The sequence below is a fragment of the Saccostrea cucullata genome, unplaced genomic scaffold (genome assembly GCF_032062105.1).
Source record: "Saccostrea cucullata isolate Sc308-1 unplaced genomic scaffold, CSIRO_AGI_Scuc_v1 ctg13244, whole genome shotgun sequence".
NCBI lineage: Eukaryota > Metazoa > Mollusca > Bivalvia > Ostreida > Ostreidae > Saccostrea > Saccostrea cuccullata.
The window spans coordinates 4941-28069 of NW_026931639.1; the positions used below are offsets into that span (position 1 = coordinate 4941).

The 23129-nt window shown below is 31.8% G+C and overlaps 1 protein-coding gene and 1 pseudogene across 2 annotated transcripts; both read left to right on the forward strand.

Annotated features, from left to right (window-relative positions):
- The first annotated feature begins 268 nt into the window (after positions 1-268).
- On the forward strand, positions 269-5388 carry LOC134233181 (uncharacterized). 2 transcript variants are annotated; one of them, XM_062715171.1, is made up of 2 exons: positions 269-416; positions 4130-5388. In XM_062715171.1, exon 2 carries the CDS (start codon positions 4137-4139, stop codon positions 4920-4922), a length of 786 nt encoding a protein of 261 aa, XP_062571155.1. In that variant the 5' UTR covers positions 269-416; positions 4130-4136; the 3' UTR covers positions 4923-5388. The 2 variants fall into 2 exon arrangements, with proteins under 2 accessions (XP_062571155.1, XP_062571154.1); XM_062715170.1 differs by lacking the exon at positions 269-416 and adding an exon at positions 3509-3688.
- Positions 5389-8759: 3371 nt separating this feature from the next.
- LOC134233182 (uncharacterized) lies at positions 8760-20750 on the forward strand (annotated as a pseudogene).
- Positions 20751-23129: the final 2379 nt, after the last annotated feature.

The following is a 23129-nucleotide window of genomic DNA, read 5'->3' on the forward strand; positions in this document are numbered from 1 at the left end:
ATAACGAATAGTATTCAAGACCGAAAGTCCTTAAAACAATACAAAATAGGAGCAGAGCAAACACGGACCTCCAAAACGTCAGAGGTGGGATCAGGTGTTATGGGACATATATTGAAGTATAACAATTGTGGTTTATATCTTTCAAAGAATCAAATTAGTTACACATACATATAACCCATGTGCTTCTTTCAACTTTTGTACAAGTATGTATGCGAAGTCTGTTAACTTTAAATTTTTATAGGTCTAGCACAGGTAGTCATATTTATAATAAGAAATGGAAAGCAATATTAACGGGATTTAAACTTTTAAAGGGCTACTTAAAATTTTGCATGATAAAATAAACCGATTTTCTTTTCGTCTTTAGGTCAGTAGTTATTATACACGGAGGAAATTACATGATCCCAGAGTGACAACAGGTATGAAATTAATGCATGTTTTCTGTTAATTACTGATTAATTTTGATTCTGAAAATGTTTTATAAATTAAAAGTTTGTATCATCATTTTCATTTATCAATTTATTGAATTGGTTGTCGATTACAGAATATAATAGAAATCTTTGATCTAACTTTTAAGATACAGATGTGATTTCCACCTATTTTACTCTATTCCGTGATGATTTTAGTTTGGCTTTTCATCGGACCACGAATCCAGATTAATTCTTGGAGTGTTGCACATTAATCAAATAAAAATCTTTGCATTTGACTACCAAAGGAGATAATCTTACGATGTCTATATTTGTTACTTGGATTAAATTGAAATTTTCATTAATACGTATACAAGTGGCATAATTATGTATTATCTTGTTCGATGAAATTGACAATGCGGTTGAGGAAAGTCGTGAATGATGAAATCATAAAACATATGGAGATAACGAACAGTATTCAAGCTCAAAAGTTCATAAAACAATACAAATAGGAACAAAGTAAACACGGACCTACAAAACATCAGAGGTAGGATCAAGTGCCATGGAGGAGTGAGCATCCCCTGCTGATCACACCCGCTATGTGCTCTTTGTCATTAATTTAAATATTCACATAAGATTTTCTTACTCCCGTGGGTCTGACTGACTTGTATTCGAATTTGAGCAGGCGACTGTGTAATACAATAAAAATAAAACTCTCAATGAAATATGTATTGAATTATCTTTTCTGTGTATTTTGACAATTTGAGATTACGGACCCATTGGGTTCAGACACTGTGAACTTGAAATAGAAGATATTACAAAAACTGTCATGCCTGTTTATATTTGATCAACACATCTATATTTGATCAACATTCTCCTGTGGAATTTCCTGAGTTCGTGTTTATGCCCTCTTCAAAGATTTGTTTTGTTTATACAATTTTTTTGTTCATTTTTCGTTGTCTTTATACTTCTGTTTTCATTTCAACATATTCATACTGTAAATACATGTAAAACAATTTACAATTTAAAAAAAAAAATCATCGTTATTTCTAAGATGATTCTCATGTTATCTAGAAACCGTCTGGGACTCAAGGGAATTTATAATTCATAGGTATATAAAAAATCAAAGTACTGAAAGCACTCATGGGAGGTGAATTGAACATGGTGTCATTAAAATCTTTGATTAGGAGGTTTGTTTAATAGACAACTGTTTCAGATTTTTTGTTGCAACAATCTTGAGAAAGACATTTAGAGACACTGAATAGCAAAATAATTTAGGCCATAATGCTTGCCTGCCTACATTAGTTTTTTTTTTCATCCTGCTTGAAAAACATATTCATACCGTCCATCTGTTTGTTAGCTTTATACATGTTTACAAAACAATTTACATATTTTTGCTTCTTCTATTACTTGTTCATCCTACACATATTTTGGGTTTCCCATTGCAAAATGTGGACGCTGCCATTATATTTATATTAGAGGCGGTTGATCGGTTATATAATTCACGGCTAACAGTCTTCAGATTTGCACTATATTTTTCCTTTGCACCTTTACCTATGTGTTATGAAAATTTCAGTTTCGCAGGAATAATATCAATGTTAATAAAATGTGGATTTTAACACAGCATCCTTTTAAGAGCTAACAGGTTTGTCATATTAAACTTCTCTGTGAATATAAATGTATTTCAATTACACGAACATTATACATGGTGTACGTCAGAACTTAATCTTTTTTAATATTGTGAAGAAAAAACACAATACTAAGTTAAAAACAAATACATGTATTTAATGACAAAACATAAAAAGTGGTATATGTGAGAGTTTGTGGGCGTAAACATTATCTTTTTAACAGGTTTTCCTTTTATTAAAAAAATACTTATTTTGTTGTATTTTACGAAAATATCGGTGTCCGTTTTTTGTTTTAATATTTATATGGTTTTACCGAAAAAAACTGCTGATTAAGTGTAAAATGTTTCCTAAAGTTTTTATGCATTGATGTGTAAACCAAGAAAATGTTCATGAAAAGTTTGAAAACATTTACTTGCCGTCAGGTCAGTTTAAACAGGTGCTCCTCCTATAAATCGGTTCTATCTCTGTGTTAGTCCGCTACACAAAGAATGAGTTCCATTACGAAAAACGTTTCAGGTTCTTTATAATTTAGTTGTACACGAAATCTAATATTCAAAATAAGATTACTTTATCATTACATTTACTTACATTATGAAAATATACTAAGAAAATGACATGAACAAATTGTTAAAACTTTACAGTGAACAAATATTGTCTTTTTATAAAACTCCCAAAAAAGCTTCATTTTCATTATACTCCTCCGTGTTCCATGTCCCTATTTCTTAAATTGCTTTTTAACACTTGAGAAAAAAAACTATTGTATTTAGGAATATGGATTGAAAAAAAGATTAAGTGCAGATGAAGTGCAATGTGTAGATATAATCTGTCTATAACACTTGCAGACTAAGGTCAGTTTAAACAGGTGCTCGTCCTATACAGCGGTTTTGTAATAATCTGTGTTAGTGGACCGGGTCATTAAAGGATTAGCAGTTTCACCAGATTAGCCGTCTTAATTATAAATATACTAAGATCATAATTTTAAAACTTTACAGTGAACAAATATTTCTTTTTATAAACAATCATTTTCACTGTGACAAAAATAGAAAAATAAGGTGAGTACATGCAGAAACAAAACACTGTTTTCACTTTAATATTTTTGAAAAAGTAACAAAAATTTGTTGTTTCTTCATTGATGGTGTACATTAATAGGATTGAAAATTTGCAAAATCTAAATCAGAAACATGCAAAAAAGTTGGCTAATTTTAACTGAATTTTTTCTCATAAAATAAGTTAAACGTAACCATCTAGTATTAGGGTATACATTTCTGTTTAAAATGATTCAAGGTTCCCTTTAATAATTTACTGGACTGACATTAATGTTTGTATTAAAAGATATTTCTTAAGGTGTGTAAGTTCCAAAGACATCATTCATTGACTTGATTTAAAGATTTAAATGTAAGAGGAATTCTTCATTCTGTCATGAAGGGTTGTTTTGTATTGGTGTTAGATTTTAAATTTTCTCATATTTCCCAGACTTCATTATTAGAGTTTAATAAATAACATTACACAGTGGAAGACGTCTAAATATCGATCAGGTCTATACATTAATTATTTGGGTATACATTATATTAACTCTGGGTTTTATATGCCTGTCTGGTGTAGGCTTTAGTTGACATATGGATGTCTTGTAATACGCATTAGATTTGCACAATGAGGGTAAGTTGATACTTTCAAACTCTTACTCAATGGCTGAACATGTATATGTAAATTCATAACTACGGTATAAAGCCGAGAAAGAAATAATTCAAACAACTTGTGATAAAATCTATTAGAACATATTTTTAACAAATTAAATCAAAGGTCTTAAAGATTTTACATTAAGTAACTATGCATATATACACCTAACTATAAAATCAAATGAAATATAGAAAGGGGAGAGAAATACTTTTGCTTGTTGGTCATTTAATTCAGTTTATTGAAATACTTAAAATGCATATAAACACTTCTTATTTTATTTCATGAAATACATAATTATAACGACCTGTTTTTTATTTTATTTTTGGATTAAAGATGATAGACTTGTTCTTTTTTTCAGCTTAAAGATGGCAGACTTGTTCTATTTTTAGTTTAAAGATGACCGACATTTTCTATTTTAAGATTAAAGATGACAGACTTGTTGAGGCCGACGGAAAGCAGTAGGATGAAGGAACGGACGCTAACAGACTCCAAAATCTCACTCAAGAAAGAGAAATCCAGCATGAGTACACAAAGTTCATCTAACATAACCGGAAATGGCGATCCGACAGGAAGTGACGTGAAAAACGGAAATGATATCATAACAAAGAGTGAACAAGATACCGTGGAAACAAATAATAATGACAATACTAAATCTACTGCAAATGATACAAAACCGAGTGACAAAGTCCCAGTTAATGTTTTACAAGAAGCTTTGGCCCTGGAAGAAAATGATCTCGATGAATATGACCCTGATTTATTTATAACAGATGAAGAGAAGAAAGCGTTTGAATACATGCTGGAACAAAAACGAGCGGCCATTGTTCAACGTAAGGAGAACTTTGAGAAGTGGGTCGACGCTATCACACGGCGACGGATGTTTGCCTTAAGCAGAATGAGGAAAATTAACTTGTTTCACGGAAAAAGAAACAAATTGTATGGCAAACTAGAAAAATTCATCAGTGACGTTTATAGTGAAAATGGCGAAAATTCCGAAGATAACTCTAGGGATGTTTCTTCAGCAGACGAAAACGGAAATGTATCTCGTCAAAGTAATAATGAAGCTGGGTCAGTAGCACAAATAAATACGGAAAGTGACAACAATCGAGCTTCTCTACTCAGTAGAGAGGACACGGGATTTGTGTCACGTGACAGCGAGCATACTCCGAACCTTGTCCAAGAGCAGACACCATTAGTAGCTCCTTTGCATTCGTGATACCCTGACTACCTATATAATGAATTCAACTCTGCAATAAAAACATATCTTTTATTTTGAATAATACTGTGATAAAATCTTATGAAGCAAAATGTTCATCCTGTTGTCAATGCAGTGAGAAAATCGATAGAGGGGTTAGTTGTCACGATTTCCTTAAAATTACAAAGACTGTTAATTAATTCTTAATTAATGTATGAATTAACAATAAGATGCTACGATGATATACAGAATGAAAACCTATCAAAATAAGGAATGTGATATTTTTTGTGTTCAATATTTTGATACTGAGTCCTTCTGTATAAACGGAGTCCTATATTTAAATGACCCTGTTATATCATAGGTTCACTGTATATCTAATACAGGAAGTGAACAGTCCCGGTTCCATTGTTGTTTTACGGGTTTAGAGTGATCTTCTGATAATTTTTCTTTACAATAAATGTCATCATTTGAAACGAACTAAAGTATTGTCCTTAACAATATTTTAGGAGAAGATACTGAAAAAACTATTATGTTTTCCAAATCCCTTAAACAACAGTAATTTTTTCGAGATATCATTTCAGTTTTCTCAAAGTCCATCATCATGGTTATATATTTTAGAAAAAAATTTTCAATAAAATATAAAAAGCAAAATAGCAGTATAATGGCTCTTTTAAGCGTTCTAATTTTTGACCCCAATATAAACAATACAAAACATGAAAAACAAAAACCGATATGCACAACTTCAAACATCAAAGGTAAAATCAGTAGAATTGGAAGCTCCAGCTTTATCCGTCTTGAGCCTTTGTCTGGTCACAAAGCCGTGTAAATTTTGTCATGAAAGGAAATACTCAAAACCGGAATCACTTTTTGTCTATATAATGGCTGAACAATTAGTATGAAAAACGTCAGTCAAAATTTAATATAATTGACTTAATAATAAATTACCTTTGCTTACAAGGTCTTTGTATCCTCCATAGAACTTAGACGAAAAAAAGGCTATAAGACCTGATATTTACCTGACGTTTTAATTTTTAATTAAATGGTAATATTGAGTATTTTAAATTACTTATGTACGACTTTATGAAGGCATATGCTATACAAAAATTCAATTGTTTGGAACATTTACAGACAAATTTGAATATAAATCAGTGTGCAGGTACATGCGTCTATATACCTTCCTATTTCCCACAATGCCGCGCGTTGTTTACAAACAAGCGCGAAAAAATCCTCTAAACTAGGTACTAATTATTGTTGTGTACATCATCACATTTCAAAATTATTTGAATAAAAAGAAAACAAAGAAACACCGAATCAAAACTATATCTTTTAGATGCATCAACTAAAAATGTGCACATGTATGCAGTAAAGGCTTGGCTGGATATAGTAGACAACTTGTTCCTGAAAAGTTTCTCACATACACGTACTTGTTTTATGTAAAAAAACAATTAAATATAGCTGGAAGTTTATTTCTTTTTATATCAAATGACAAGATTTTATAAGTTCGAAATTATTTAAAAACTTTTTCATAATATACCAATATTTTTAGCTATCAGAAAAAAGCGTGTATGAGCTATTAACCCCTAATTATAGGGGCCAGCCCCTTTTCGTAAATCAAATATGAAAGCTCTCGTAATTACCCACAACTTTTGTGATATATTTCTTACCAAATTATTCTCGGTTTAAAAGTTATTACACAAAAAGTAGCAAAAATTCAAAGAAAAAAAAATTACTAAAATTTGCCGTTTTATAGCTTCCAAACTTTAAGAAATCAGCTATATAATTTTATCGTTGTGCACATCTACAATGTATTGGCTACAAGTTTTCCAACTTTCGTGTAAATATCTTATGTCATTTTTGAGATTTTCAGTGGAAACGAGACATCAAAAATTTTCAATTAAAGGGCAATAACTCACAAATAAAGGCATGCATAAAAAAACTGAAAACAGGTTTAAAGAGGTTTAACTACATAGCTATCTATGTAAAGTTTCATAACGATCAGTCCAAAGGTCTTCGAGAAATCGCCTGTCAAAAGTCGAGCGGGAAAAAAAAAAGAATAATAAGAAACAATAGAATAACAGTAGGGTCTTCCGAAGGAAGCGGAAGACCCTAAATAATAATCTTTACCAACAGAATCAGTAGAAGGTCTTCCGTTGGAAACGGAAGACCTTAATGATATACAGAATGAAAACCTATCAAAATAAGAGATATGTTATTTTTTGTGTTCAATATTTAGTTACTGAGTCTTTCTACATAAAAGAAGTCCTATATTTGCATGACCCTGTAATATCATAGGTTCACTGTATATCTAATACTGGAAGTGAACAGTTCCGGTTCCATTGTTGTTTCACGGGTTTAGAGTGATCTTCAGATAATTTTTTTTTTTTTACAATAAATGACATCATTTGATGCGAACTAAAGTATTGTCCTTAACAATATTTTAGGAGAAGATATTAAAAAAAACTACTATTATGTTTTCCAAATGAACTTAAACAACAGTAATTTCTGTTCGAGTCTGTAAGTTTTCTTCAAAGTCCATCATCATTAGTAATCATATTATCAAAGAAAAATATTCAATAAAATATATATGGACAAAACGAGCAGTATTTAAGATCAAGAGTCCATTAAACAATTTAAAATATGAGCAGAGCAAACACGGACCTCCGAAATATCAGAGGTGGGATCAGGTGTCATGGAGGAGTAAGCATACCCTGCCGATCGGTCACACCCGCAGTGTGCACCTTGTCATGATTGGGAAATAACGGAAAAATCCGTTATCAACTCAGTGTCTAAATAATGGCTTTACAAAGGGTAAACGAAATTGAAAACGTCAGCAGCATTTGACTCAATGATAAATGTAGCTGCTGACAAGGTCATTGTATCGACCATAGATCTCACGAAGTAAAATATCTAAATATGAAACAGAAGTGTCAGATTCTATGGTATATTTTATTTGAAGCTCCCCGGGAATCATCTGAGGAAATGCAAAGAAAAGTGCCACCTACACATGTATATATTTCCTAGTTGAAAACTGATCATCAAGTACATTTTAAAATCAGATCGAAAAAAAACTGCTTTTCATTTATACATGTAATATACATGTACTGTATATTTTTTCCCCATTTTTATCAATCATTATACATGTATGATATATAGTGATACGTTTGATTTGTCATAAAAAGACATCCATGATCACTTTTTTGTTTTTATTTCAGATCATGCTCGTATATGCACAAAGTTAAGAATATTCCACGGCATAAATAGATAAATTTAATCAGAACATTTTACGTAACAAGTGGGTGATATGCATCTTGAGTAATCGGTATGTACTGGTTCGTAGTTGATGTGGTCTGTCTTATTTATATTCACTACCACTCAGTCAAGTATATATCATCTTAAAGCAAATATTTTACCATTACTTAAAATTTACAAATTTTGAATAACGATTCTTTTCAGAGTTAATCCAATCCTGTTTACCTGATAATGCTCAAAAATGCATTTTCAAGTATATTAAAAATATTGGTTTGAAAATTCAAATGTTGTTTATTAAAAAAAAAATATTGCCTCTATGAAAATGACGAAGAGATATTTAATGTAAAGGAATTAGCTTAATTTTTTTTTTATTTTTAAAACCCCAAGCCTCTCCTTGAGAATATGAGTCACGGAAGACAACCCGGAAACATAATCTCCAAATTGTTTTCTTTTTTCAAACCCGTGTCATGAGCCTATGTGTAAAGCTTGACTTCATACCTCATCTTTTAAAAAAAAAAAGATTTCTTTCAAAACACTACAAAAATCAACACGTTTTGTAAATAAGCTACCTATTTATATCAGATATGACTATAAAAGTTACCTGAGAAATTTCTCGCTTGAGTGAAAACGCGTGTCAGAAAAACGACCAGGAACAGATCGGACATCAATGAAACACGATTTCTTCATATAGAATAACGAACTAGAGCAGGGATGTCTTGTTTCGTATTTCTTAAATTATTCTTTTTATTGGATTTATCAAATGTCTTCTCCAAGTCTCCAAAAGGTTTGTTTCTGAACAATTTTGAAGTTTTTTTTTTACTTTGATAATGTCCCAGATATTGAATATCATAATTTTTTCAGAAGTACCGAGTCGTGATGCGTGTCACTTGATTTTAACTTAGTTATGATGTATTATATAGTTGAAAATAAAAATTAAAATAAAAAAAAAACCATTTGTTAGCAATACATTTAAATTCAAAGATGTATATATGTATTTTTTCAATTTGACTACATCTCAATAATATGATATGAAAGCCTCAAAAAGGCGAGAGAAAGAGAGGGGGAGAGGATGATCGATGTAAAAAAACACTTTTTTTGAAAACGATTAATATTTAATTTTATTGAAACTGAATTAATTCAATACAAATATATTTATAATATAAAAATGTAATGAAAGAGTTTTGAATATTAAAAATGCATAGCTATAAGATATTAGAAGGTTATCCAATTAATTAAATAACAAGAAAATCAACAATTAGAATAAAAATCACATAATTCTTAGATCCTTAAAAATATTGATCAGTAGAATTTTACATATATCAATATATCTTTTATTATTTATTTATTTTTAGAATGTATTTTCCAGATTTTACACTAAATTTATTAACCTGCGTCATGTATGTGATTTGATAAATCGAGATAAACATGATCTAGTACTATAAACACGTAAAGATACACATTTAATCGCTGATCTATGTAACAGACGTATAGGCGTAACAAGGATAATATGCATCTTGAGAAATCCGCACAATCATTGATCTGTTCTGATTACTGCAAAATGTACACCTGTGTATGTCAATAGAGTTTTTCGATGCACAAACTTACCTTTTCCCATTTCTGATATGATTAAAACGTTTCAATATAACGTCATTAACTTGCATGGTCTCTGAAGAATATATTTATTTATTTTTTTTTTTGATAATATTAAAATGAAAAAAGTATATTTATTGATTTAACAAAAAATATGTCTGGCAATTCATTTTTTTTTTATTAATATAAAAGTTATTGTCCCTGCGAAAACGACGAAAAGAGATATGATGTAATTGAATTCGATTCGCTTTTTTTTCTTTTTAAAACCTGGGCCAATTTCCTCCAAACTTGCCACAAAGTATTCTTGGGTAAAGGGGATTCAGGTTTGTTCAAATGAAGGGCAACGCCCTCATTGTGAGAAAGCTTGGGAATTCATGAAAATTTGGTGGCATCTTTAAAAAAAGATTTAAAAAAAACAACAAAAATGAACACGTTTTGTTAATAAGCCACCTATTTATATCAGATATGACTATAAAAGTTTGAGAAATTGATCTCGCCGGGGGTAAAACGGTGTCAGAAAAACGACCAGGAACACATAGAAATATATGAAAATTCTTTAAAATTTTCTTCATATAGAATGACAGAGCCATAATTCATCATATTTATATGGAAATTATTCTTTTTATTGGATTTATCATATGTCTTCCCCAAGTCTCCAAAAGGACCAAAGTTTTACACAATATATTGAAAATTTTTTTTTTCTTCTCAAGAATGACAATGCCAGATATTGAATATCATAAATTTTTGCAGATGTACCGAATCGTGAGGCGTTTCACTTTTATTCTAATGTATTACAACATTTGAAAATAAACTTTTACGAAGAAATATATAGGAATATATTCAAATTAAAAAATCTGGGATTTTTTGACAAAGCTATATTTCAATATATATATGATTTGATTGTAGTGTAATTTGATCTTTTTAAAAATATAATTATTATAAATACAAAATGGTAATAAAAAGTTTCAAATTTAAAAAATATATACAGAAAATTATTTAAAAATCTTCTTCAATTAACTAATGACAAAGCCAAAATCATATTTATAGTGAGATAAAAATCACAGCATAATTCTGAGATCTTTCATATTAAGCATATATCGGTCGAAAGCAACATGTATCATTTTATCCTTTAATTTATTTCATATCAATTAATTAAATTATTTATTTATTCATTCTCAGAATTTACATGGTTTTACACTATATTTATTAAACTGCTTATTTGTAATGATACAACAAATCGATATAAACATGATCTAGTACTATAAACACGTAAAGATTAATCCAAAGTTTTAATAGAAATATATAGGAAAATTCTTTAAAATCTTCTTCTCAAGAAATCCACACAAGCCATAATTCTTATTTTATATGGAAAATTTACACCTGTAGATGTCAAAATTTTTTTCATCATGACCACAAGTACATGCTTTGTCCCAAATTTTTTCAAGATATTATTGAAACTTTAAAAATCATTTGTAAAAAATAACAAATGCATTGGTCTCTGAGTATTTGCTAATCTGTTATGAATAAAAAGCCATTTTTTTTTTTAAAAAGTGTATTTGTAACTGCATGTAGATGAAAACCTTATGGTAACATTTTTTTACAAAGTAAGTTTTTTTTTTTGCTTAGTTTTAAACTAGAATGTGTTTTAATTTATCTTTTGGATTAAAGGGATTTGACTGCACTATTTAACAATAAATCACACCTGATTTTTTTTATGTATAAAAGCATAAACAATAAACTTGTTTCCCAATGCATTTTCACTCCAGTAAACTGGCCCCAGGATGGGTTGAACGAACTCTAAAGCTTATTTGGACAAACAAGGAAAAATATACAGAGAACAATTTACATGTAATCAGTCAAAATAGCAGCACTTTTTATACACGTAGTTTCTTAAATTGTTGGAATTGCGATTTGAAGGACAATTTTCTCCCTGTTACTTAAAACGACAAAAATTCCGTGACCAACTTTATCCATGAACATTTTTAATACATGTACATAGATGACTTTCATATTTCAGTCCTCTTAATGTCTACATTGTATTGATAAGTAATACACACAACATACTATCTATCCTGATATATCATCTCATCTTCATTATTGATCTTGTGAAGTCATATCTGAATATATGATCTATTTACATTAATGACAGGAATATGTAATTAACAAATTTTCAACAAAATATATGAATCAACGATAGTTTTTTAGTTGAGTATCAGTATACAGTTTACGTGTATAAATTAACATCAATTCTCATTACAGTTACTTTAATATCCTTTACCAACAATATCTAAATGGTAATTTTGTATAAAATGTTTTAAATACGTTTTTAAACAGATACTACAATCAGTCATGAATGCTTATTATGATTTTCTTCCACTTTGTCTTATCTACTAATTATGAATCATAACACATCTCTCAGGTGTCCGAAATCTGTGGTAAACCACAATGGACGCCTGTGCATGGACAACAAATGGCTGTACATTACCGTTATATTCATAACTATAACAGTACCATCCTATTCCATCCGACATAAACAATTAATATCCTTTATATATGTAATCAAATTACTTTTATGTCTATGATAATCTATAAAAATAAAACTGTACAACACACACGATTAACAGACAGAAATGTATTTAACAGATGCAAAATTTTCTACAGATGGACAGATTCAAGTATACCTGAAAAACACAAACACAAAAGGGAGTAGTAGTGATCCCTGTAGAATGCCTAAAGAATTAACTATTAGTGTTGTGTTAACAAATGGGACTGTATTCTACAAACTAAATCTACAAAGGAAAGATTACCAGCCAAGGGAGAATAAACCAATGTACATTATAAGAAACACGATGACTTCACAGCCATTTCTTGTTCGAGAAATCAGCAAACCTTTCCAGGTAAATACTTTTGTATTGTCGTATGGAATATATAGGAATGTAATTTTGCATAAAAATAGAAATGTTGGAATTGCAGAAAATTCTGCATATTGAGCTCGATTATTCATAGCTGCTAACTGCATAAGATTTGAGTGATAAACATGTGTAGGAGGTAAACCTGAACGAACGGTATATGTATAGGACTGAGGACTGAAAGGGGGGGGGGGGTGGTAGCCTTAAGTGTGAGCCTTACATGTAACAGGAATGGTTGAATCTTGTCTACAGTTTAACTATAGAATAACAAACAAAAGAGTAAAAAATGCCAACACATAGCGTTTTATCAGCCCTCCTGTCAGGTGTAACAAGAAAAGTGACGTGGTCAATGGAGCGTGAAATGGACATTTTACGGTAGATTGATGACGCATTAAGTGTAAGTCTACTGCAACCTGTCATCCATTCACAAACAAATCGACAATGTCTGCCGAATATACCTAAATATACGATTCCTGTCGCCGATAAACAACAGTTGTATGCATAAATCGCCCCTATTCAAAATATGTACTGGAACCTTTACATGTAACAGTATATCATTAACTCGAACCTTACATCAAAAATTGTAATGTACATAAGATGCCATTAAGTTCTTTTCAAATTTTGATATCAGAGTTACAATGTTTGGAAGAATACTTTTACTGAATTTCTAAGATATGCTGTTAAACTACTAGCCATAAGTAAGTGATATGGATATTTATTAGGCAAATAAATGTTGTATCGTAAGCTCATTAAAAATTATATTTGTGTATAACTGATTGGGACCTAAAATTTAAATATCATACATACAAGTACTAAGGAAGACATTGTAAAATTCTTAACATTGTTAGCTACTATAATGTAAATTTTTATGCATTATTTTCGCCTTTTTTATCCATCAGAGGGAACATATCTTCAAGCACTCAATTGAACAAGCCCAATAGCCTTTACAATGTACGTTAAAGTTTACACAGTACAGCGCTCGATGTTCAACACAGGAAGACAGTTGTTCGGGGCATCGCTATCAGCTACGTTCTTATTCTTAACTTAAAGTCTTTGTAAAAATCATCAAAAAATACCACGTGTAGGTCAGAGATCACTTACAAGGCCCCGTCACAGTTTTGCACAGGATGACAATTAACTGACAGAATCTTTTTAAAACAAAGTAGGGGGCAGCTGACCTCCTTGTTGTACACCAGAACATCATTTTACAGATGTGTATTACACAGGAAACGTGACCGTGTCTATACCTTGATTTCTCTAAATGTCAGATTTCTTATGTCTGTTCGTTCGTTATCTCGATACATATATTTTATTGTTAAATACTTCATTTGTCAGCAAGATCTTTAACGTTGATATAAAAATAATTTGAGAAAATGCTTAAGAAATGTTGCTTAACTACCATAGTAATGCTAAAAAACATATACAATATTGATTTTGTCAAATATCTATGATTTTCAATTTCATAGATAAACTTATTTTTAATTATTCATTCACTTGCATTTCGCTCAAATGGATATTAAATAAATTGAAGTTAAAAGTAAATGAAATGATAACGATTAATAAGAAACTTTTACTCTTAGAAATCCACAATGTACAGCAGCGTAACAGAGCCTGCCATACCCATGGAAATACAGTGTCTAAAAGAAGGGGGCAATGTCATCTACAAATATGTAAGTCTTATACATGCACAATAGATGTTCTTCATCTGTATATATCATACTGTATGTATTTTGAACTTAAGTTATTTACAGATTTTCTTACCAATTTTTTCAGTTTTTTTGTATGTATACATGTAATTGTTTTATTCCAAATTTGAAGAAATGGATAAAACTAAAAAATAAAACGAACTTCCAATCAGTTTCCTCACATTAATGATTTTAACAAACATTTTTTTCTAGACATTGATTGCTATTAAAAGTTTCGCTTACAATGTAAATTTTCAATTGTTCATTGCTTAGAATGGAATGTTTGCCCGGAATGGCACGCAATACACAGTTCTTCCGGGGGTGAGCGGTACTCATTTTTTAACCCCAATACCACCATCCAAAGATCGCCAGCATGACTACCGAGTTCTATGTAAGTAAAATAAAATAAAATTGTGGTATTCACTGGTGCTGTCATTGAAAATAATTATATATATTACCCAAATGAGAAAAATGGTGATTGAAAACATCAAGGAATACAGCCTTGAAAATATATACAAATTACACGAAGGTAATAATAGTCCAGAAAGTTTATCTAAGAATTCTCGATAATTATCATTCGCAGAAATTTAAACATAACAAAACAAGTTAATCTGTATCATAACTGTGCGGTTCCTTTGCCTTAAGTTTCCTTCCTGAATAGCAACTCAATTCAAGACTTTCTTTTGAATCTCACGCATTTGTTTTCTACACTTTTATGTGTTGAGATGTTCAAAACGGTTTAAATATATCCACATTGTTTGAGATACAGTTAATTTACAATATTGATTAAGATTTTTTCCTGTCTCCTTTAACTTCTAGCTGATGATAACATAATACGAATAATTACCGAGTCGACGAGTCTGCAAAACATAAAATCCCGGTCACGGCGCCAATTATCAGGAACACACGTGATTGATTTACTTGTCGTCATCGATCACAGAATTTATGCAGAGTAAGTTGTTTTTAAATAATACTCAATCAGTAAAATAATTACATTATTTTGGACATACTATGAAAACCTTTGTGAAAAACTTTCAACAACACTTTAAGAATTATCAATCCCTGGATGAATTTCAAGGAACTGATCTCCTAATTGTTGCTTACACATGTACTTCTGTCCTTACAGTTGGTTTGAAAGAAGTTCTGGAAACTCGCCTTTTGTTAAGGAGCAACGGACAAAGTCAAACATCCAAACTTATTATTCACATTTTCTTAATGAGGCAAGTGATGAATGGACATTACAGTACTTGTCTGTTTCTTTTTCTCTATAGTCATATCGATGTGATTCACATCTGTCTTTAATATGATTCTTTGTACAGATATTGAACATAGTCCCTTTTTCCTATATTTTTGGGGAGTTTTACGTCAAAAAAATTTTGTTTTTTTACTTTAAAACAGGTTGACTTACGATATCAAGGTATTCGTTCATCCGATCTCAATTTCCGCGTCAGAGTTGCAGCTTTATTACTCGCCGATGTAAGTTAAATAATTTTTTAACTGAATGCTCAGTGGTGTTATATTAGTATCATACGATTCTAAAAGATATTTTTTGTATCAGAAAATCGATTCATATCCATGGACAGAGCTGAAAAAAGAGCCCGGAACTCCTCGACAGTTACTTAATGCTGATGAAGCCCTAAAGGACTTCCGGTCATGGGTTAACAAAAGTCACGATTTACCATTCCATGACCACGCTGTCTTATTCACAGGGTTAGTATAATTGTTATCGATTTGAAAAAAAAGAGTATAGAATATTATTTTCAAATTGTAGATTTCTACGTTAATTATTTTCTTTTAATTCAAATTTTATTATACGTAATAGTAACGACCTTGATATAAAGTAAGATTTATTATAATATTTAACAGTAATCTACAGAATAAATTCTTTAAAAATCTAAAAAGAAAACGTACTAGTTTGTTCAAGATTTTAAACAGAATACACCTCAATATATTTCTTTGTTCCAGGTATAACTTGTATTCTTCAGACGGGTCTCGTAAGAAGCTTCACACGGCAGGTGCGTGTTTGTCAAAGCCGTCCACTTGTAGACAATGAATTGATAAAGTACCAGCCAGGACGCAACTTGTACTTCTCTCTATGTTAATTCGTCTTTTACACATTCAAAGTCCTTTTAGAATTTTATTGTCGTAATGAAAGCAGTGACAGTATATTTTACATAAATCTGAAATAAGAAAATAAACCTTCCTAGTACTGCAAAATTGTTCCATAAGGAGAAATTCTACGTAACTAGATGCCTTTGTTTGTTTTAAAATGATGGATAATTACATCCAGTTGCTGAAAGAGTCATGATATATTTTTTTCTTGTAAGATCAGAATGTCATGACATTATTACTTGACCTTTGCAAGTCTCCCTTTCAATGGTTTTATGTGCAGGAGTAGGGTGACAGTAAGACTTTTGGGTGACAGTGTGTCTGTCTTTTGTATGCGATCAGTGGATGACTCAGTAACTTTTTTTCATTTATGCAGGCCTGGCTTTTATTGGCTCTATGTGTAGGAGAGGGGGTGACAGTGTGTCTATCGTGGAGGATCATGGAGGATTTCAGAACATCGCCACAGCAGCTCACGAGATAGGACACAGGTACAAATGCAAGCATTCATTGTGGTTACATAATTAAAATGTACTCACCAATTTAATTAAAATTTATTGCCCGAATCTGCACAAACAAGTCTTCAATGTCGCTAAATAAATAAAATATACTCACCAATTTTATTAAATGAGATGGTCCGAATCAACACAACCAGGCCTTCAATGTTGTAACATAATTAAAATTTACTCACCAGCTTAATTGAAATTAGATAGTCCGAATCCCTTACCGCTTCTCTAACAAGTCTTGATACTTAGAATGCTTTGTATTCCTACAGCCTGGGATCTCTACATGACGGAGAAAACAACGCCTGTAACCCTAACGACCGATATATAATGTCATCGTCAGAAAACATGGATACACTGCCACCAGCAAAGAGAACCAATCAATGGCACTTCTCCGCATGCACACTACACTACTTCCGAGAATTTTTATCCACGACTTACAGGTGCGAAAAAAGTAATTGTATTAACCTTACATATTTTGTTATGCAAAGGTTTGGAGTAAGTGTTGCATTTCATGCCTTAGATAAGAATGGTCTGTTACAATCAATTTTTTTTTTCAAGTAGGAATAAAAAAATCAGAGTCACTGAACTTTGATTATCTTTATTATTATAGAAACGGATTGACATGTCTGTCTGATAGCGCTGTGGACAAGGCCCCCGTCTCTGTGTTACCCCCTTTGTAGGGAAGGTGATTACATTTATCTGGGGCCCGCAGTCTCACCTCTGACGATCAGTGTAAACTTATCTGGGGCCCGCAGTCTTACCTTTGTAGGGTAGGTGATTAACCTAAATATTAGATATTGTGTTACCTATCTTCCGTTTGTATTACCCTTTTCTTCGTGCCTTTGTTTCCTTTTGTGTTTTTTTTAAACTTTCAATTTTATGGAATTGTATTTATATTTTGGAAAATGAGATACATGCAATACAAGTTTATTACTTACCTAATAGCTAAATGCTATTTTGAGGAAAAACTGATCAGATGCGACGAAACAAGAAGGGTAACTCGAATCTATTGCTCTTTCCTCTGACTATTGTTTTTCAAATAAAATTTCATGGAAACTCAAGATATTTAAATAAGACAACAATAAAACATCAATAGTATAGCATAATATATATCTCGTCTAGTTTTGTTGGGATCCAACCGTACTGGTATATACTGAAAGGAAAAAGAAACGCATAATAAACTGTTGAATAAAATTAAAACTTTTATTTCCAATATGTTTTCCAGTATTCTTATCAAGCATTTTAATTCAACTTTAAACAACAAAGAACCAAAATTTTGTGTGAATTTGACTGATAATTCCTGAGTTATTGAAAATGATATGTCGATACCCTCCAAAATTAAAATAAAAATTCTCATCATCTCCTTTGCGCATCAGTAACAGCCTTGATTATCTTGAGCATTGAGTTCACCAGAGCATTTATTTTTCTCAAAGGATTATCATTCAAGCCTTCCGACGGTTGTCTTAATGATTGAGAGTAGCTGTATTATTCCAAAGTCAAAAATCCTCACCAAATGAATCCCATAAATTTTCGATTTAGGGCAGAATTTACATAATCTAGCTGATTTGGTACACGTGAATGTTTGTAAGGAGGTATCGACAAACACTGGCTACATTTTCTCAGTGTGAACATGCTGAAAGCAATACGCACACGGCGCGTACGTGCGCGTGTGAGAATAAAATTTACGTAAAGTTGCCGAGCTTGCGTACCAAATTAGAGCAGTGAGTTTCTGTCAGTATCAGGGTGAAAATATGAATAGGATTGCCTGCCGTAAAAATATCGGTTTCAGTGATAATGACTTGACAATAACCGAGGTAGCATGATGAAAAGCCCTATCTTGATGTGACGTTGTTACGCGCCAACGTCACCCTCATGGTTGGTTGGAAACCTTTTAAGTTACTCTCTGACAACCGAAAAAAAATTTGTTTGGTTGAAAAGTTAAAAACAGACTGCACAGCAACATGTTGTTGCCTTTTTATTCACTTATGCAACTCAATTACTAGACCCAATGTAACTTCCGTCAGCCATACCATGATTGCAAGAAATACTGACTGCAAATATCGGAAACCGATGCCTATAACTCTAATGCATCTCTTGGCACTACAAAATGTGATCACAAAATTGTCATCATCAACATGCACGTGTTTTGGCTTTTTATCACTTCCCCTACGTGACACCATACATTTCATGGTTGAGTAATTTTGACCAGCGATTTTAGTGCACAGCTAGTAACCAAAATACACATCTGACCAATTTTCATAATTTTCGGCCACATAGTTAAATATTTTTCGCTAGAATTTTGTTATTATGCGTTTCTTTTTCCTTTCAGTATGTTAGTAATTTAACTTTTTTAGGTCATACTGATTGTTATCCTCACCGTTTCTATTTTGTAGGGTAGCGAGTTTGGTGAAGCTAGTTCTATCTGTACGGCCATGTATTGCCGTGATCCCAGCAGCGGAAATGACTGTGTGCAACACACCGCCGCCAGGGGAACTTCCTGTGCAAATAAAAAAGTATGACCACATTATTAAATGTATATATCTGTGAAGTGTTAATGTTAGGATGGTCTCTATCTTGGTGAGATTTATCCCATTCTGTTCTGTTGTTTCAGTGGTGTGAAGAGGGAATCTGTACTTTCTCAGAGAAAGCACCGGAACGTAACGGTAATTCCATTCATTTTAATTAAATGGTAAAAAAGAACTATTTCTAAAATGAAATTATCGGAAATTAAGCATGTCATCGATTTTTATTTCTTATAGATATTAAAATCTTGTAATATTATAATAGATAGATAAAAATCTATTAAATTCTGTTATAGAGAATTGTGTTCTGGGAGATCAACCAGGCATCGCCTTTATCAACAAAACATGTGACGAGTTGATAAATGAACTGCCCCAGTACTGCTACAAGGAAAAGGTTCGAGCCCGCTGTTGTTCCTCTTGTGCCAAACACTTCTCTTGGATTGCAGGTATTTTTAGAAAATATTCATAAATGCATCAAAAATGATTGCACTCGAAATTAATATAATGTGAAAAAATTTTATCCAATTTTTTTTTGGACATAATCTGTTATTCCTATTGAAAGGTTGTGAGTATGGAGACAGAGTTTTAGGATGTAAAGATTTCCACTGTAACATGGTGGAGGATCCAAAGGTTCTCACAGACTGCTGTAAAACCTGCTCCTATGGAACTCTTATCCCTAAAACACCCGCCCCTGACTTTTCTGTGCGTCCTTTTCCTACAGAGCCCTCGGACTATCGACCTCATATATGTACTGATTTCGCGGAAATTAACGGGAAAAGTTGTCCAAGTTTTATTTCAGAGAGAGGTCGACATTCGTGTTATGATAACAGGATAGCTGCTTATTGTTGTGCAACATGTAGGTCTATGCTCAGATCCCGGAGTCCAGGTGAGATTATAACAGTATCAGATTTTAGAACACGTGTTTAATACATAGGTTTAGTTTCATTACAACTTTTCCTTGAAAGCTTAATTCAAATTATATAGACATTCGTAAGGATATTTGGTCAATTTGTTTATCCGTCCCATTTTTGCTTTGAAAAATATTACATTAACGTTTCCCTGTTTTATACCTTTAAATTCACTTTCAGACTGTCCCTATGGTGATAGACTGCCGGGATTTTGTTCACAACAAGTGAACGTGACAGACCGGTGGTGTAATAACTTCCGGCCTCATTGTTGTGACACGTGTTCAGTTAGCTCCGCCCACAATGTGTTCAGATTAAGTCTGTCCTCCGTGTTCATAGCTGTGATTTTGTTCTTGTTCAGCCTCTGACTTACATGAAGGAAGATGGTTAGAATCTTTATCTGTGATAAAATGTTGAAGCAATTTGAAAATCCACTTCAATGACATACCATTTTATGTAAATTTTATTTTGTTACATATACCAAAGCTATTTTTAGATAATGTATGTTTTGTTCTTTTTTACGTTTAATGAATAAAAATATTGATAAAATACATTTGCAATCAGAGACAGAGAACAAGAGAAAGTTCAAATAAGCTGCAGAACTGTAGCTCTACGGAAAAAAAAATTAAACGGCTACAGTGCCACCCATTGAAAAAACTGAATATTGATTGCGCACAAAAAAGTGCGCTGTTTCTCGATTTATTTCTCCATGTTTTTCATTACTAAGCGATTGATCCTCACATATTCTTTCACTGTTTCTACGACAAAACATTCCTTATAATTGTTGTTAATATCCCTCCTGGCCCAAAAATTGTGTTAATCAAAAATTTCGTCCATTTCTTCTGCCATTATATTTTTGTTTGCAAGAAAATTTGGTCTAACGCGCTTTTTGTAGATGACAACCATGAAAAAACTTAATATAAAGGTAAGGAGTTTTTTTTTACCTAACTTTTTTTGCAATTGAGGTAAGAATTTGGAAGAATTAATCCAGAACCAAGCGCAAAATGTGCTCAGTAAATATACAGTTTTTTTTTTTCAATGGATGGCGGTGCAGATCACCGGCTGTCAATATATTTTTTCGAAGAACTACAGCTCTGCAGTGAGTTCAAATATCCTTCTCCAATCATGCCGTTATTCATAATTTGAGTCTTTCATCAGTTCATATATTTTTTAATTTAAATCCTGAAAAAAAATATCCCAATTAAATGTTTATCAAATATATACATGAACATGCATAATTCCAACCTTGTTTTTAACCTGCTTTGGTGGGTAATTATTTTGAATTAAGAATTTTGTCAATGAGAATAATGTACCAGTTATTCGTAAAAATGGTAACAATGTCAACAATATTTGGATATTACACAGGTATACTTTAATATTTTCATTTCTATTTGTTTTCTCTGGCATATAAACTCTGAAAGTTATGTACGTTGATTTCTTAATAATTTAATTTCAGTTGTAACACGTCATTTAATTGGTTAAAAGATTTAATCCATTTCGTTTAACATAACTTGCCTACGTCACAATGAGTTACGTCAAAAACGTATTACTCCGCTTGACGTTACTTTTAAAATAATGCTCACTTTTAAGCCTTTTTCTGGAGGAAATGTCTCAATGTCTACATTGAAATTAAATTATAAGAAATAAAGCTTATTTCAACTTATGTTATCCTATATAACAAAACTTGGGGCAGTTTACGCTTTCTTATAAACCGCTTCGCGGTTTATAAAGCGTAAACTGCCCCAAGTTATGTTATATCGGTTGTAAGTTGAAATAAGCTTCATTCCTTCAATAATTTAACCGGAATGTAAATTTCGCCAAATGAAGGTTAAGAGCCATGGAGAACAAACATGCATGTAAATCTCGTGCGGCTGTCGTTGTGTTTGACGTCGATGAGCAGGAACTTTTGAAGTTGACATGGAAGGCCTCGTGTAATTCAAAATTATTAGACAATGTTCTTAAAATCTTTATTTACAACTTTCCTGTATTTCACAATGAAATGTAAATATAAGGAATAATTTTCTAATTTGTCGGGTAGGCCATAGACATAGATAGAAATAGTAATATGGAGATAAAAAAAAAACCTTATCCAAGCCAAAAGTCCATTTACAAAATACCAATCGATAGCACTGAATGATGTTTTTCATTATAATTGGTAGATCATTATTTACACACTGAATTATCTATGAATTTTTTGACGTCGGATATTATTATTCTTTCCCGATCATGACAAGCCGCATACTGCAGGTGTGACCTGTGGGCAGGGAATGCTAACCCTCTATTGCACTGATCCCACCCCTGATGTTTATGGCGGTCTGTGTTTGCTTTGTAGCATTTTACTTTATGATAGATATATATGCTGATTAGGTCATCGTATTGACCTTAGAACTTGCGAAATTATGAATTGTAACAAGTTTGTAAATATTCTTGTTTCATCAACTTTTTTGTTTAAAGCTTGCCTCGTTTTAAGGACAGATATAGACGTTCCTCAATAATATATAACTTTTTTCCATTTTAAGTCCTTACGACATCTCGCTGAGATTAAAACGACAATTGATATCAAAATATTTCACCTTTTTATGTGTTTTGTTGGAAAGCCTATATAGTTAAATGACAAACTATAAATATATAACTAACTAGCTTGTACCGCGCAATGTTGTTTGACTGTTTGTTGTTTAACTCCTTACTTCGCGACCCTAGAAAAAGACGCTCTAACCACTGCGCCACGTGGGCAACTAAAAACAGAAACCTTATAA